This window comes from Eurypyga helias, unplaced genomic scaffold (assembly GCF_000690775.1).
Source record: "Eurypyga helias isolate BGI_N326 unplaced genomic scaffold, ASM69077v1 scaffold8944, whole genome shotgun sequence".
Classification (NCBI taxonomy): domain Eukaryota; kingdom Metazoa; phylum Chordata; class Aves; order Eurypygiformes; family Eurypygidae; genus Eurypyga; species Eurypyga helias.
In genome coordinates, this window is record NW_010245769.1 from 16,639 (window position 1) to 30,107 (window position 13,469).

The window sequence follows — 13,469 nt, forward strand, 5'->3', positions numbered from 1 at the left end:
AGGCCATGGGCTTCTTTTGGCTGACCTGTTCTTTGAAGTAGAGTTTTCCTTTTTCGTTCCTCTGAGAAGCTGTACGCCAGGTCTTTACAAATCAGCAAGTATAACCATATTTAAAGCTGAGGTTAAAAAGGAGTGAGGCAGGAGTACATACTGCTTAGAAATGGAGATTTCATTGCTTGTCGTTTGCAACAAATTACATATGTAACTATATATGAAAGGGAGTCCTTGGAGTTCATAGCCACCTTCATACGTTGTTGGCATTTTGAACTCAAATTTGTTTGGCCACCCCTGAGAACTGCAACTGCAATAAGATTAAAAACTTATATGGTTATTCCTCATTTTGATCATACAACCTTTGGCAGCAGCACGTGGAATAACATTCTTTATTCCTTGGCCAGTTTTGCTTTTCCTTTCTGAGATGTCTGCGCTGTATCGGTGTTTACTGTGAAAATGACCTGTGTGTCCATTAAGCATATTGAGGAGGGAGGCAGAAGAAGCTAGTTTAAAGGGGGGAAAAAAAAACCCTTCATTAAATGTAGAATACTTAATAGAGCAAAAAGTCAACTTTAAATTCTAACTGTTCTCTTAGGACCTCTGGTGAACATCTGTAGAAAGGTTGAAAAATCTGCTTCTTCAAGATAAGAGCTTTAAGTTCCAATAAAGTGCTTGAGGTGAGGTGCAGTTGGCCTTGGGCGTTTCTCATGCCACAGGTGCTTTGGCTTCAGAAAAATCGTTGAGTTTGTTTTCTTGCAAGGTCCCAGTCACTGCTGCATCTCCATCCTCTGACAGCCCTGGTGCTGTTGGCGAGGAAAATGGTACAAGGGAAGAGTTTTGCTTTTCATTAGCAAGCAACACCTTGAGGGGGGGTGTGTGTGGTGTGTATGAACAGCAGAAACTCAGGCCCCTACCCAGCCCTTCCTTGGAAGAGACCATAGCAGAGAAAGCAGGAGGAGTTGGGCCAAAGGCAGGGCACTGTATGGGGGTGGGTTGGGATGGGGAGGGGGTTAGTGGAGGAGCACGTTCCCCCAGCTCCACTTCCATCCCTGGGTGTGGAAGTGCACTCCTGACTGCTCTAACACAGCTCCCCTGCTTCCCTCCAAATACACATGCATAAAAGAAGCGGTGGGTAGTGCTTCCCATTTGTCAGGTTCCCTTCTCAGTTTAATTTAGCTTGCTGCAGAACAGATCTCTGAGCTTCCTTATTTCTTTGTTTGGGAAAGACAGTGTTGTACACGGAAAACACCAGTGCTGCCACTGGGCTCTACGAGGCTTGTCATAAAGTTGACACATCCAGGTTTTGTGTGGCAAAAAGTGTTGGTGGGGGGCTGCAGGGTGATGCTGCATGTTGGGGGGGTGCAGTAGATTCTCATGGGACTGATCTGGAGTGCAGAAGCAGAGCTCTATCTGAAGACATTACTTCATATTCCCTCCAGCTCAGTACCCTGAATACTTGCCTTAGGTCGCCCAGCAAAACTTAAAAATGTTGGCTTGAAGGACAGAGCTCCCTGGAGCTGGAGGATGTGCCTCTTGCAGCTTGGATGCAAAGCAGCAGCGCAATGCAACCCCTGCTCTCCGGGAGGGAAGGCCTGCAGTGGGTGGGAACGCACCAGCCCTTGATGGAATTTGGCTATGGATGCGAGGCGTGACAGATAGTTAATTCGAAGGGAAGATCTGGTCCTTAATAAGCGTTTCTATTTGCAGATGCTAAATGCAGGTTTGTTCCAGGCGTACTGTGTTTCTTACTGAACGGGCCTTTTGCTGGGTACTGACGTAGTCCTTGGCAAAAAGCAGTTACTGACGAAAACTGGTTTTGCCGGAGGGAGTTATAGCAGAAACTCTGGAATGATGTGTGGCTTGCTTTGTGTGGACTTGGTGTATCAAATACTTTCTGGTTTTTTGAGTTTGCTATGAAAGCGTAGCCCATGCTGTTCCAGATCTTTCTCATGTTCAAATTACAACCTGACTTTTACGGTTTCTTGCAGGCCAGCCCTCCAGATCTCTATATTGAAAGATTTAACGTAGCTCTTGGACAGTATATGGGAGCATTGCAGAGCATTGTGCCTCTTTTCATATATATGGTAAGTTTTAGAAAATTCTTTTCAACTAAAGTATGTCCATTCACAAGATGCTGATTGAAAGTGAAAATAGTAAAATGCAGCTATAATGCTTTTTAGCTTGAACTTACAATTCATGCCTGGTTTTGCTACCTGTGTAACAGCACGGATCACCATGTGGGAAGAGGAAAGGGAAGCCATGTTTTTAAATGTAGAGTTTTGCAATTGGTTTCTGCCCTAAGATTTTTGTCCTGGGAGTGAGAGAATGGTTTTTATTTTGATTGTTAAAAAGCCTTCCCAAATAGTTAGGTCGTTATTTATATATTTTTTAACAGAGGTAGTGTATTGGCTTGGTACATGTTGGCTTGGTAGTATGGGCAGGCTATGAAGATGATTGTTTCTCACTTTTAAATTACACAGATTCAGACAAGACAGAAAGCAATGTCTCTTGAAAATGTCTGTGTCACTTGATAAAGCAGTTTAGAGTGTTGACTGGATGAAGACAAACTTCAGTTCATAGCATGGTCAGGCATGCTTGCAGAGGTTCAGAAACCATTGGCTTTAAGTGCCTGATTTTGTAATTTATCAAGTTTTCTACAGCTCTGAAGTTTATAATTTGTATTGGTTTTTGTCAAAGTGCCAAGATTTTATTGGGGTTTCATGCTAATGAATAACTTAAGCTTGAAATTTACCCTTCTCACAGAAACTGGCCTTGCATTGGCATCACTTGGAAGTAAAAACTCAGGCAAGTATTTCTTAGGAAAGAAAATAAGAAAAAAGAAAAAGAGGGAACGAAAAAAAAACCCCATTTAAATTGTTTTAAATAAACCTCAAACTCATTAAAATTATCCTCATTGGTAGCTTCCCAGAGTTTGAGAAGCGATATCCTTTAGAAGGATCTCCTCTGTTTCAGTGAATGCATCTGTGAAACCAGGTAATTCGCTCTAGTCTCTCAGCACAGTGTCGCCATATGGATTTGTTGCATTTAAAGGGGGATTTCCCTTCCTTGAACTGGGTGTGCTCTAACGTTGCCTTTATCTGGTTAGTACAGACTGAAGTCCATCGCTACAGCTTCAATTGTCGCTGAGGGTTGTGTTTCTGGTCGTGATTTTTGTTTTTCTCCTTGTTCCTGCCATGAAATGCTGGGGAAAAAATAGGAAGAGCCTTTTCCCCTGATGCATTCAGACATTTTTAGATTCTAGCTGTTTTTTTTCACCAGTGTGTGCTTGACTTGTTTGTTGCAGACAAATTGAAGCAATCTCATAATTTAATATCCATTTCCAAATGGAGTTAAACTGTTCTGGTGTGGACTTTGAGTACTCACACCTGTCACTGAGGTTCTTCTGTCACAGAGGTCAAAAACTATTTGTGATAGACATACAGGCAGGTTTTATCATTAGAAGCTTTGTCTATATGACCAGATAAGGTTTAGTTGCTGAATGGATTTCCATATGTTTGTATACAGCTGTGATGTGGTGTTTGTATCTTCAGGGGAGTGCTCTGTAACCCATCCTTTCCTTTCCTAGAGTTTGAGTCTAACTGATATCTGAACATAGTAAAAATGGTTAATGAGCAATAAACAGACCTGTAAAATGAATAGTTAGGTAGTATTTCTTTTTTGATTTGAGAACAAAGAAGAGTGAAAGTACTCATAGATTTCAAGAAGCTTCTTTAAAGCATGACTAGTGATTTCTTCACCAGTAAAACTGTTCCTGCAAACACTTTCTTTTATGTAAGTGTCTGAATTCAAGCTGGGTCTGAGAGTTAGTGATTTATGTGCTTGTTCCTCTTGCCTCTTGAGCGTAATGGTGATTTGGCTGAGCTGCATAGCTGTTTTGGAAGGCTGCTGTCAAATGAAGTCTCATACTTTTTCTCTTAAATAATTCATTAATCAGTGTTGTGCATGATGTGGAAAATATCTCTAGAGAAGTCAGGATGAAGAATGTTTTCCTCTGAGTTTTTTTCTGCATACATTTGGAAGTACTTCTCTGTACAGCCGCTCCTGCAGCTTGACACTGTACCATCTAACCAGGTTTTCTCGCCTACAGCAGCAGCAGTTTCCTTTATTTAGAGCAGAAAATATAATTAAAATCAATTGCAAGAGGTGAAAGCCTAATTATTCTGTAGTATAAATCAGAGCTTCGCTCTTACCTGAATAGGTATTTTCAATGTATTTTGAGGACCAAGAGGACTAAGTTGATGAACTCCCTGCCTTTTTATTGGAGATGGCAGGGCTTTCCTTTTTTGGTAGTGAGTGCTTTAATCAGGATTTTTCAAAGCTGTTGGGTTGCACTGATAAACTTTATTCTGAAAGGATAATTATATTGCTGCTTAGGAAAACTTTTAATATGCATTTACTTTTTTTTTTTTTTTTTAAATCTATGAAGCCAAGAAAACCTAAAGGGTTTTTTGTATAACAGAAACATGGGTCTCTATCTTGGTAGTGGCCAAGAGAGGCCAAGTATTTTGTCTTAGGCTTAGTTGTGTGTGTTTTGGTGTCGACATCAGCGCTTTTCTTTCTCCTTATACGTGCCAAACCATATTCTTGGGTGTGAATGGTAGAATACAGGGAAGGGGTTTTCTTAATCTGCTTGTGTGTGGTGACCAAGGTGTGCTTCAAAGCTTGTATGAGTGATGGTGGAGAGGGCTGACTTGGCAATCGTGGGAGCTTTTCTTGTTCCTTCTTTTTCTAGGAGCACTTGTGGTTTTCTTTTTCACATTGTGATGGGTTTTTTACAGTTGTTTGCTTCTACAGTGGACTTTTCAAGAAAGCATGGAGGCCCAAAGCACTTTTGTCCCTCCGAAATTCTGTGGGTTAAAACTCCTTCAGAAGTTCTGGGATGTAACCGCAGATGAAGCAAATTAAATTGGAAGTCACCTTAGCGTATGGTGCTTTACTCCTGAGGATAATTCCTAGTGAATAACTACTTGTGTTGTAAATATAAATTAAGTTGTTCTGTATGCCTACAGATCGTACATCTCAGTATGCTGCGCACACGAATGAATAAAAATCATATTCCCACTTCAATAAAAATTAAAATCAGCCTTTAGATTATATACTTTTTTAATATTAGGTTCTCATTTGTTAATTATACTTAGAGATGTAGCTGAAAATCTGTTGTCTTGTGGCATGAAATGAGCCTAACATTTGTGAGCACTGTTTTTAGGATAGTTAAGATTTTTTTTTTCCATTGCTTCTAAAATGGAAAACTACTCCTACTGGGTAGTATTGCACTTTGTTGCTTATCAGCTAGAGGGCATGTTGTGTGTGTCTATACACAAATATGTGTGAGTGTGTATATATATATATGTGGATGGGATAAGTGTTCTTATATACTGTTTTTTCTCTTTCAGGTATTTTAATCACATCTTAATATTAACACAATGATGTCTTTTAATGTTTGACAGGTTGATTTATTTTATGGTGTTTTGTAGAAGAAACGCTTGTATCATATCTGACTTTCTCAGTTATTGATACCTGCTTACCTTTTCCCTGTCAATTAGACCTTTAGGTGACTTGACACTTTCCAAGAAATGCAGGTGCAGCCTAGGTAGTGACTCCTTATTCAGAAAATCTTCCCATTTTGCCACTGTCCAGACTGGTGAAGGTGACACTTTTCTGCTATCCATCTGCTTTCCGCTCTGTGGATTGGAAATGTATTACTTAATGTGTGGGGATTTTTCATTGTCTGTTTGAATTCCTGCACGTGTAACATCCTTTTGGAAAGTGAGCAAATGTGAAGAGGATTGTACAGTTGTTCTGTGTACAAGTCCTGTGTTGTAACTCTTCTGCTTCAAACTGTTTTTCTGATTATGAAGCGTAAGGTATAGGCTGGAACAACAGGAAGCATCACAGTTTGCACAGGTTGCCAGCTGCTTTTAATCTAAGAAGGTCTACGAGGCTGGGTAAGGAAGAGAGTAAGTTATTTCCTTAGCTGGGTGCATCTCATCTGTCAGCTCACAGGAATCAGTAGTTAGTTGGTCAGGGCTGATTCAGGTCCGTAGTCTTGTGCCGAGATGCTCCGGTCACTCCTGGCTGTCACACGGGTGGGTACGTGGTAGCCTGTGGTCAGGAAGCTCAAGGTGGAAGTGGTTTAGGCAGTTGGGTCTGATGAAAGACTGCAGTGTGCTGTGTCACTCAACACTTCCTAGAAGATGTGTATCTTCAGTTGCTGTGAATTTCTGCTGCAATGGCAATTCACCAGTGACTGTGAATATTACAAATGATGTTTGTCTCTTACAAGGCAGGTTATTCTGTCTGTTTAAAGAACAGGCCCGGGTGGGGGGCAAACAAATGAATAATTAACCTTGATAAAACCTCTACAGGTAGGATAGCTTTAGGGAGGGAGCTGGCAGTGGGAAGGTACTAAACATTTAAAAGATCTTTTAAAGTTTGTTGTCCGTCACTGCAACAAATCTAGACTTCACCAGGGGCATGGGTTCAACCCTCGGATTGCCTTTGTTCTCATAGGTTCAGCTTTCATTAAAGGTAAATACCTGCTGCTGAATGCTTGCCCTGAAAATTTAAGTAGTTTCTGCATGGACAGTTTAATCAGCGTGTGTGTAGTGTAGGTAATGGCCAAGAGAATGGGTGACACGCACACAGAAAAGTAAAGATAGGTCTAGTAGTGTTCTGAGGGTTTGTTCCAATCAGGGTAAATGCCTTAGCGAACAGGAGAACAGCTTGATTTAAAGGCTGGAAAGAACTTTAGCCTTTAAGATCACTTTCCTCTAACAAATCTCCCAGATTAGTGTCCCAGGATCTTATTTTTGATCAAGTTGATTTTCTGTTACAGTATCTGTTTAACCCTTTTTACACAAGTTGTCCAGATGAATTCGGTTGTTCCACTTCCATGTTTGTGTTGTAATGACAGGAGGTATATCTTGAAACAATTATTTTTTTTCCCAACGTTTAAAACCCTCCACCTATGAATAAAATACGGACAAGAAATCTTACTATTAATTGCAAGCTGGGAACTGAGGCATAATACCAGATAGTACATTAGGTATAGAGGCCCTCAAGGAACTCCCTAATAGAATTTCCTTTGAGAGTTGAAGAGGTGTATTTATTATTAATGCTGAGTAGGTAAAGATAATTGAATCCTAAAAATTTAAACGTAGTTCAGTTTTGTATAAATTTGTGTATAGCACTTATTTCCACAGTTGATTGATTTTGACTAGGTATCCTCTGAGGTTATCGATGACCCACAGAAGTGGATAACTGTACCGATGATTTATTATTGTAACATACCCATTTTAATGGCTCAGTCACTTCTAGACATTGGTAAAAATGCTTTCTTCCATTATAAATATGATGTCCAGCCCTCTTTAGGTGTTGGAGCGTTTGTAAAGTTCTAAAACCAAGTGTTTTTTTTCTACAAACTGTCCAGTCTGGATTGATATGGAGATGTACCTGTAGATACAGGAGGGGAAAAAAACCCAACCCTGTGTGTAAGTAGGTTTGTTACCTATAGTACGACATGCACTTTTGATTTTATGTACATGGATTTTTTGTTATACAGGAATGTTCTGTGCATTATAAATGCAGTCACTGAGGAAACACTTTACAGGTCAAATATTGTACAGCTTTAAAATTTTAAACTATTTTTATTCATGGAAAAAGTATTTGCTATCATGAAAAACAAATTTGAAAACTTCTGTCTTGTTTTCCAGAATAAATTTTACATAGAAACCAAGCTTAACAGAGACTTAAAAGATGACCTTATAAAGCTGTTTACGGAACATGTTGCAGAAAAGCACATTTACAACCTAATGCGTAAGTAAACCTATTGAATTTTTCTTACAGTGGGAGTCTGGAAAACCACAGTGCTTTCAGATATTGCAAAATCCACAGCAAAAGGGGAGAAAATAGTACATGATTAGTGAACTGAAATACATTAATTCCTTTTTAAGGCATCCACATGAAGAAATGTGGCACACATCAACTTATTTTTTCAAAAATACGATTTTGTATGAAATCCTGCTTCTCTTGAGTATCTGGGGGGATCAATTTATGTTTTCCCGTATGGTTTGTGATGATGACATAACTAATGTTTTATTCTGTTACTCTTGAACTTCGTTATCAAAATACTGACAGGTGTCATTAAGAACGTGGTGTGGTCGAAGAACTGTGGTGGTTGGGTGCTGGGTGGTTGTCATGACGTGCTTGAGTACTCCCTGTGAGCTGACAGCACTCTGCTCTGTTAAGCTAATGGGTCAATGCCAATGGAATATGCTTCAAGCGAGACACTTCCCATTAGGTGATCCTGTGGTGAACAGTGGAGTTTGCAACCTGCCGCCACCGACACTTGTGTAGGAGCATGGGGACTTTGGTGCTGCCCTGGTTAGCTTGTGAGGGAGCAGAGGCAGAGATAATTGGACTTGGAGTTCACACTGGAAACGTTTGCATAGTGGTAAGCAGTTGACACTGTGCTTGGAGAATTGCAGTTGTAGGTGTTTGGTGCAACTGGATAGTTCCTGTGTGCTGGCTCGAGTTCAGTGTCCAGCCTGGTGTACTCCTTCTGTAACTAGCCCTACTGCAGTGTCCCTTGTTTCCATCTAGCTGCTCCCCTCCTCTTTCCTCTGAAGCAGCTGCTATCTATATGCTAAATGGAGACCAAATGATGGGCGATTAGGGTTGAACATCTTTCTCCTTTTGTCTTTACTTGGGAAATAACACCCTTCTCTCTGTAGCAGGGGGCTGGGGGAAAGGAGCTGGGCTGTATTTGTTAGGGTCACTATGAGCGGGCATCCTGGGAGAGGGTGACCATCCTGAGGTCAGGGAGCCCGATACCCTAGAATAGTGAGAGATCATCAGCTCTGAAGCCATCTTGTTCTTGCCATTTGGAAAAGAAGAGCTTTCGGCCATGTAGAAGATCAAACCACTTTAGAAATAGCAGGACAATGAAGAATATCCTCCCATGGGCCTCACGTTTTACTTTGTGCCAAAGATACCATGAAACCTGGTAAGATGATTGCTGCAACAGGGTCATGGGCAATTCAGCTGGTATTACCTAAAAATTAAAATACACTTAATTTTAAGTGTATGCATTTTTCATGGAAGGAAAACATTGTTTTTCTTTCCACTGCCAAAGCAAAGTAACATCTTTAGAACATGAGTAATGTCATATGTGTGTTGCTACGTCATTTGTTTCCTGTGGATGATGCGAGAATCACATAGAAATTGCAGATGGACTTGTGAAAGGAGAAGACCTGCAGTTGTGTGTGTGTGAAGTCTGAAGCACTTCTCCCCAGCTCTGTTAGATGCCGAAGTAAAATTAAAAGAAAACATTGCAAAATAAAACTAAGCTGCTGCCAACTGGGTTGCTGTATATGGAGTCTGTTTTTTAATGAGGAACTTCCTGGGATTTTGTTTCAGTCTTACCGTAAGTTTATTTACAACTCAGTTATTTAGTTTTTAGCTTACTTCTAAGTAAGATGATACGTACTGGCAGGTATAAATGAGTTAAAGTATGCCTAAATAAAATTCTAAGCTTGCTAACAGATTCCTGGGAAACAATTGAAGACACACGGCACTGTAGATGTGCTGAAAAAGTTCTGGTGGTGGTATTATTTTCTGCCATTCTCAGCTGTTCTTTCTAGCTTGGTGAAGTTCAGGCCATAATAGCTAAGAATATGACCTTCCTTTTGGGAAGTGTAAGGGCCCTACAAAAATATAAGGATGTAAGTCAGTGTTTGTTAATTACTTAACTTCTGATGTTGTCGGTGTGTGGCAGTGTCCTGATATTTGATAGAGATTTGGTTCAGTGGAGAAACATGTTTGTACTGGGGGGGAGGAATAAGGTTTGGAGTGGATGTGCTTAGGAAATTAAAGTCAGTGAAATTGTGAATATATAGAGAAATGGAAACCTGGGGCTGTGTTGCTTTTTTTTAAAGAGATGCTGCAGCTGCCCCTTCAGTGAGAATCAGCATGCCTTCCCTCTATATTAAAAAAAAACCCCAAACCCAAAACCAACAAAATCAGTTTAATCAGTTTGTGATCTAGACTCAGAGGACAAGAATAAGATCTGCTCTAGCTCTTGAAATTTGTTGCCATGTTGTTTTGTGCGAAGGAGGTTTTGCTAGTAGTTTCTTGTCATTCTATCAGAGCCTGGAAGCTGGCATTTCTGTTTGAAGTTGTGTTCAGGAAGGACTGTAAGTACATTTCAGGTTCATTTGATTTAAGAAAAAGTTCCTGCTCCATTTCAAAAGGTGTGGGGGGGTGAAAATGTCCGAAGAGCAGTGCAGCTCTTCCTCGGTGTTTGATCTTACTCAAACTCCCACTGTTTCAAGTCGGCCCCAGTCCCTGTGCTGTGTGGGCTGAAGGCAGGAAGATGCAAAATGAACTGGTACAATTGTCTCTGTGGTGGGAGCACTTAGTTGCAGAAAATAGTGATTAAGGTGTGAATTCATTGTTTATAGAAGACATCATCTAAGTGAACTTTGCCTGCACAAATTTTGCCTACACATATACCAATTTGGTTCCTTTTTTTGGATAAGTGTTTCATTAAAAAAAAAAGCTCTACTATCTAGAGCACTTCTGAGCAGTTAATGTAAAGGCATTAAAAATCATAGAATACACAGATCCATAAACATGGTTGTGTTTGGGAAACACTTTTACACACATTTATCAAGTCAATGCTCTTCAGATTAAAGGGGGTACTTTTGGACTAAGTGAATATAACCTGATTATTTTCCTTACAAAGCCAAGGCTGGTTCTTGCTGATAAGACTGCTGTATTAAATGGCTTGGGAGAAGTTGATATGTGCAGAACTACTTAACTGAGTGTAACAAGCAGAGATACAGCGTCTTATTTACAAGAAGTTTCGGAAATGGGGGAGAAGATACAGATAATCTCCCCTTGTCACTAGTAAAGGGATGGTGGAGAATGTTGTCTTTGTTCCTGCTAGAGTCCTGCATAACGTGACTTGTAAGCAGTAAAATTCAGAAATAGGTGTGTTTTCTCCTTCTGCAGCCCCTGGTCTGGTAGGTTAGGGTTTTTGTGGGCTGTAATCTCGGTGCCCTGTGGAAACATCCTGCCTGTTTGTTCTTGTGTCAAGAAGAATCGCGTGTATTGCAGACTCTGTCTTCAGTGGTGAAAATGAGTAACAGCTCCTGAAACACTCTCCTTGTGGTACTTGCACTCGGGAAGATTCAGTGGCAGAGAGTATTTGCAAGTAACTACTATCCTTGTCTTTTTTGATATTGACAGCTTAGTGCCCAAACCAAGCTTGCTTTTAAATCTCACGAAAGAGAGAAGCTATTAATGGCGTACTGCTGTTTCTGCTTGGTGGATAAACCACGTGGTTTCCAATTACAGGAGCTTGCAATTACCCCTGTTGTCTTTCCTGAAAGAAAACTAAAAAAAGAAACTAAGGGAAGGAAGGTGAGCACTAGGCTGCAGTCCTGCTCTGCGAGGGTTGGTGAGGTTCTCAACGTCATGATATTGAGAAGTCATGAAGGTGAAAGCCCAGACTGCAGAGAAAATCCCCTGAAAAGGAGGGAAAACACTCTCGTTTCAGCTTCTTACAGAAACCTTCTTTACAGCATTGCCTCCCCACCCCCCAAAATTTTTTTTTATGCTGCCCTTCTGGATTTATATTCAAGAAGTTGTTGTTCTTTGTGCTTCTCATTTCCATGTCAGTTGTAATGCTTGTGTTTCATAGGGGAATAATGGTTAGTTTCATAAATAAACTTGTTCTTGACTGGCTGTACTGACTTGGATCAAAAGTCAGTGTAGCCCCGTGTCCTGGTCTTGGCAAAAATACATAGAGCATCGTTACAGGGTTGGTGCAGCCGAAGGTTTCGTATCTTGAAAGCTATGTGCCCTGTAGGAAGAGCTGAAGGTTTCCTTGCACGGTTTAGGCTGTGTCCACATTAAGTAATGCGAAAGACCTACTCGGTGTTGAGGACCCAGTGTTCGCCTTGACAGACGTTTTGGAGAGTTTTATTTCACGCTTGCTAATGCCTGCTCCTGTGGACAGGATGCCAGGTAGTTGTTCGAGCACATCTGCCTTAGTCTTGCCCAGAAGGAATGAAGTTGATATGCTCCAAGGCAGCTCTGTCATGTGAACCAAGGAGCAGTAAATGGGGATGATCAGTGCCTTTGCTTCAGAAGCACATTTCTAATCTCAACTAAAGCATCATTATAGACTCTGCCCTGAAGCATTTGAAATCACTATTCTTTTATTCTTTGAGACAGTGACCACTGTGATCACAGAAGCAATATAGTGTTAAAAAAAAGTCCCATTTGATTGTTCAGGCTCTTTCCTTCTGTAATACGTTGGATGTTGCTCAGCCCTTCAATGCTGCTTTGCTTGCTTTTTACTTTCAAGTGTGCAAAACTAGTGTGAGAAAAAAGCCTGGACAACCTTACTCTGCCACCTTCATACAGCTATATTTCTTGGGTTTTAAGTTTAAGGAGGATAAAAAAAGGCAGCATGCTTTCTTTTGCTCTGTCTTTGGAGTCAGCCTACATGTCTGGATAGGTGAAATAATGAGAAGATTCCTTTCCGAGGGCCTTAGAAGTGAAGCAGGGTAGCAGGGCGCTAGGAGATGATACTGATTCATTCCAGGCTGTTTGCACCAGACTGCAGCGGGGTGATTTCTGTTAGAATTCTTCTATAACATTAAGCTAATTTACTTTTTTCTCCAGCTATAAAGCTGTTGAAGTACCAGTTTTTGGCAGCAAATATTTTGAGGGGCAAGAGGATTCTGTAGCATAAAGGGTCCTTTTTTGAAACATATGGAAGGGGCGCATTTATTAAATTCTTTGTTAAATGTAATTTTAAAATATTTTTGTACAAGGATGTGATTGTGAATCTGTTCAGTGTTTAATTTCTGGCTTACTCTCATTATGCCAATAGTTTAATCTCAATACCTCCACTTCAAATTCCCAGTGTAACCTTAAAACAGCATTTTCCTTCCTGTCTTTATTCCAAATGGTGGTAGGCAGAGATAACTGATAGTGAAAATCAGCTGCGGCATGTCTTCAAGGCCAGGCTGGATGAGGCTTTGAGCAACCCGGTCTAGTGGAAGGTGTCCCTGCCCATGGCAGGGGGGTTGGAACTGGATGGTCTTTAAGGTCCCTTCCAACCTAAGCCGTTCTATGATTCTATGTTCCATTTCTTTTTCCAGTATGTGAGGAGCGTGCTGGGGCTCTGGTATTGCAGGATAATCAGCTGCTCCTTTTTCAAAACACTGAATTGGCACGTCAGTGTCGGTCTGTTCCTAGACCTCAGCAGGTACCCCTGCCCTCTCGCAGGCTGTATGGGATAGCTCTCTTATGCCCTCTGTGCTCTGCAGATCTGATGGAATAATCAAGAGTAACACATTTGCCAGTTTAAGGGTGGTATCACTGATACTGAAGTGGTAGCTGTGATTTGACTGGGCAGTGTAATTGTATTATAACCATAT

At 40.8% G+C, this 13,469-nt stretch overlaps 1 protein-coding gene across 1 annotated transcript in view; it reads left to right on the forward strand.

Annotated features, from left to right (window-relative positions):
• CACUL1 (CDK2-associated, cullin domain 1) overlaps positions 1-13,469 on the forward strand; it is a gene marked incomplete at its 5' end in the record, with an annotated part of 40,866 nt that overhangs the window by 12,935 nt on the left and 14,462 nt on the right. Inside the window, 2 exons of the mRNA XM_010150193.1 lie at positions 1,983-2,078; positions 7,728-7,830. Of these exons, the coding sequence (XP_010148495.1) occupies positions 1,983-2,078; positions 7,728-7,830 (199 nt within the window). The remainder of the gene's footprint in view (positions 1-1,982; positions 2,079-7,727; positions 7,831-13,469) is intronic.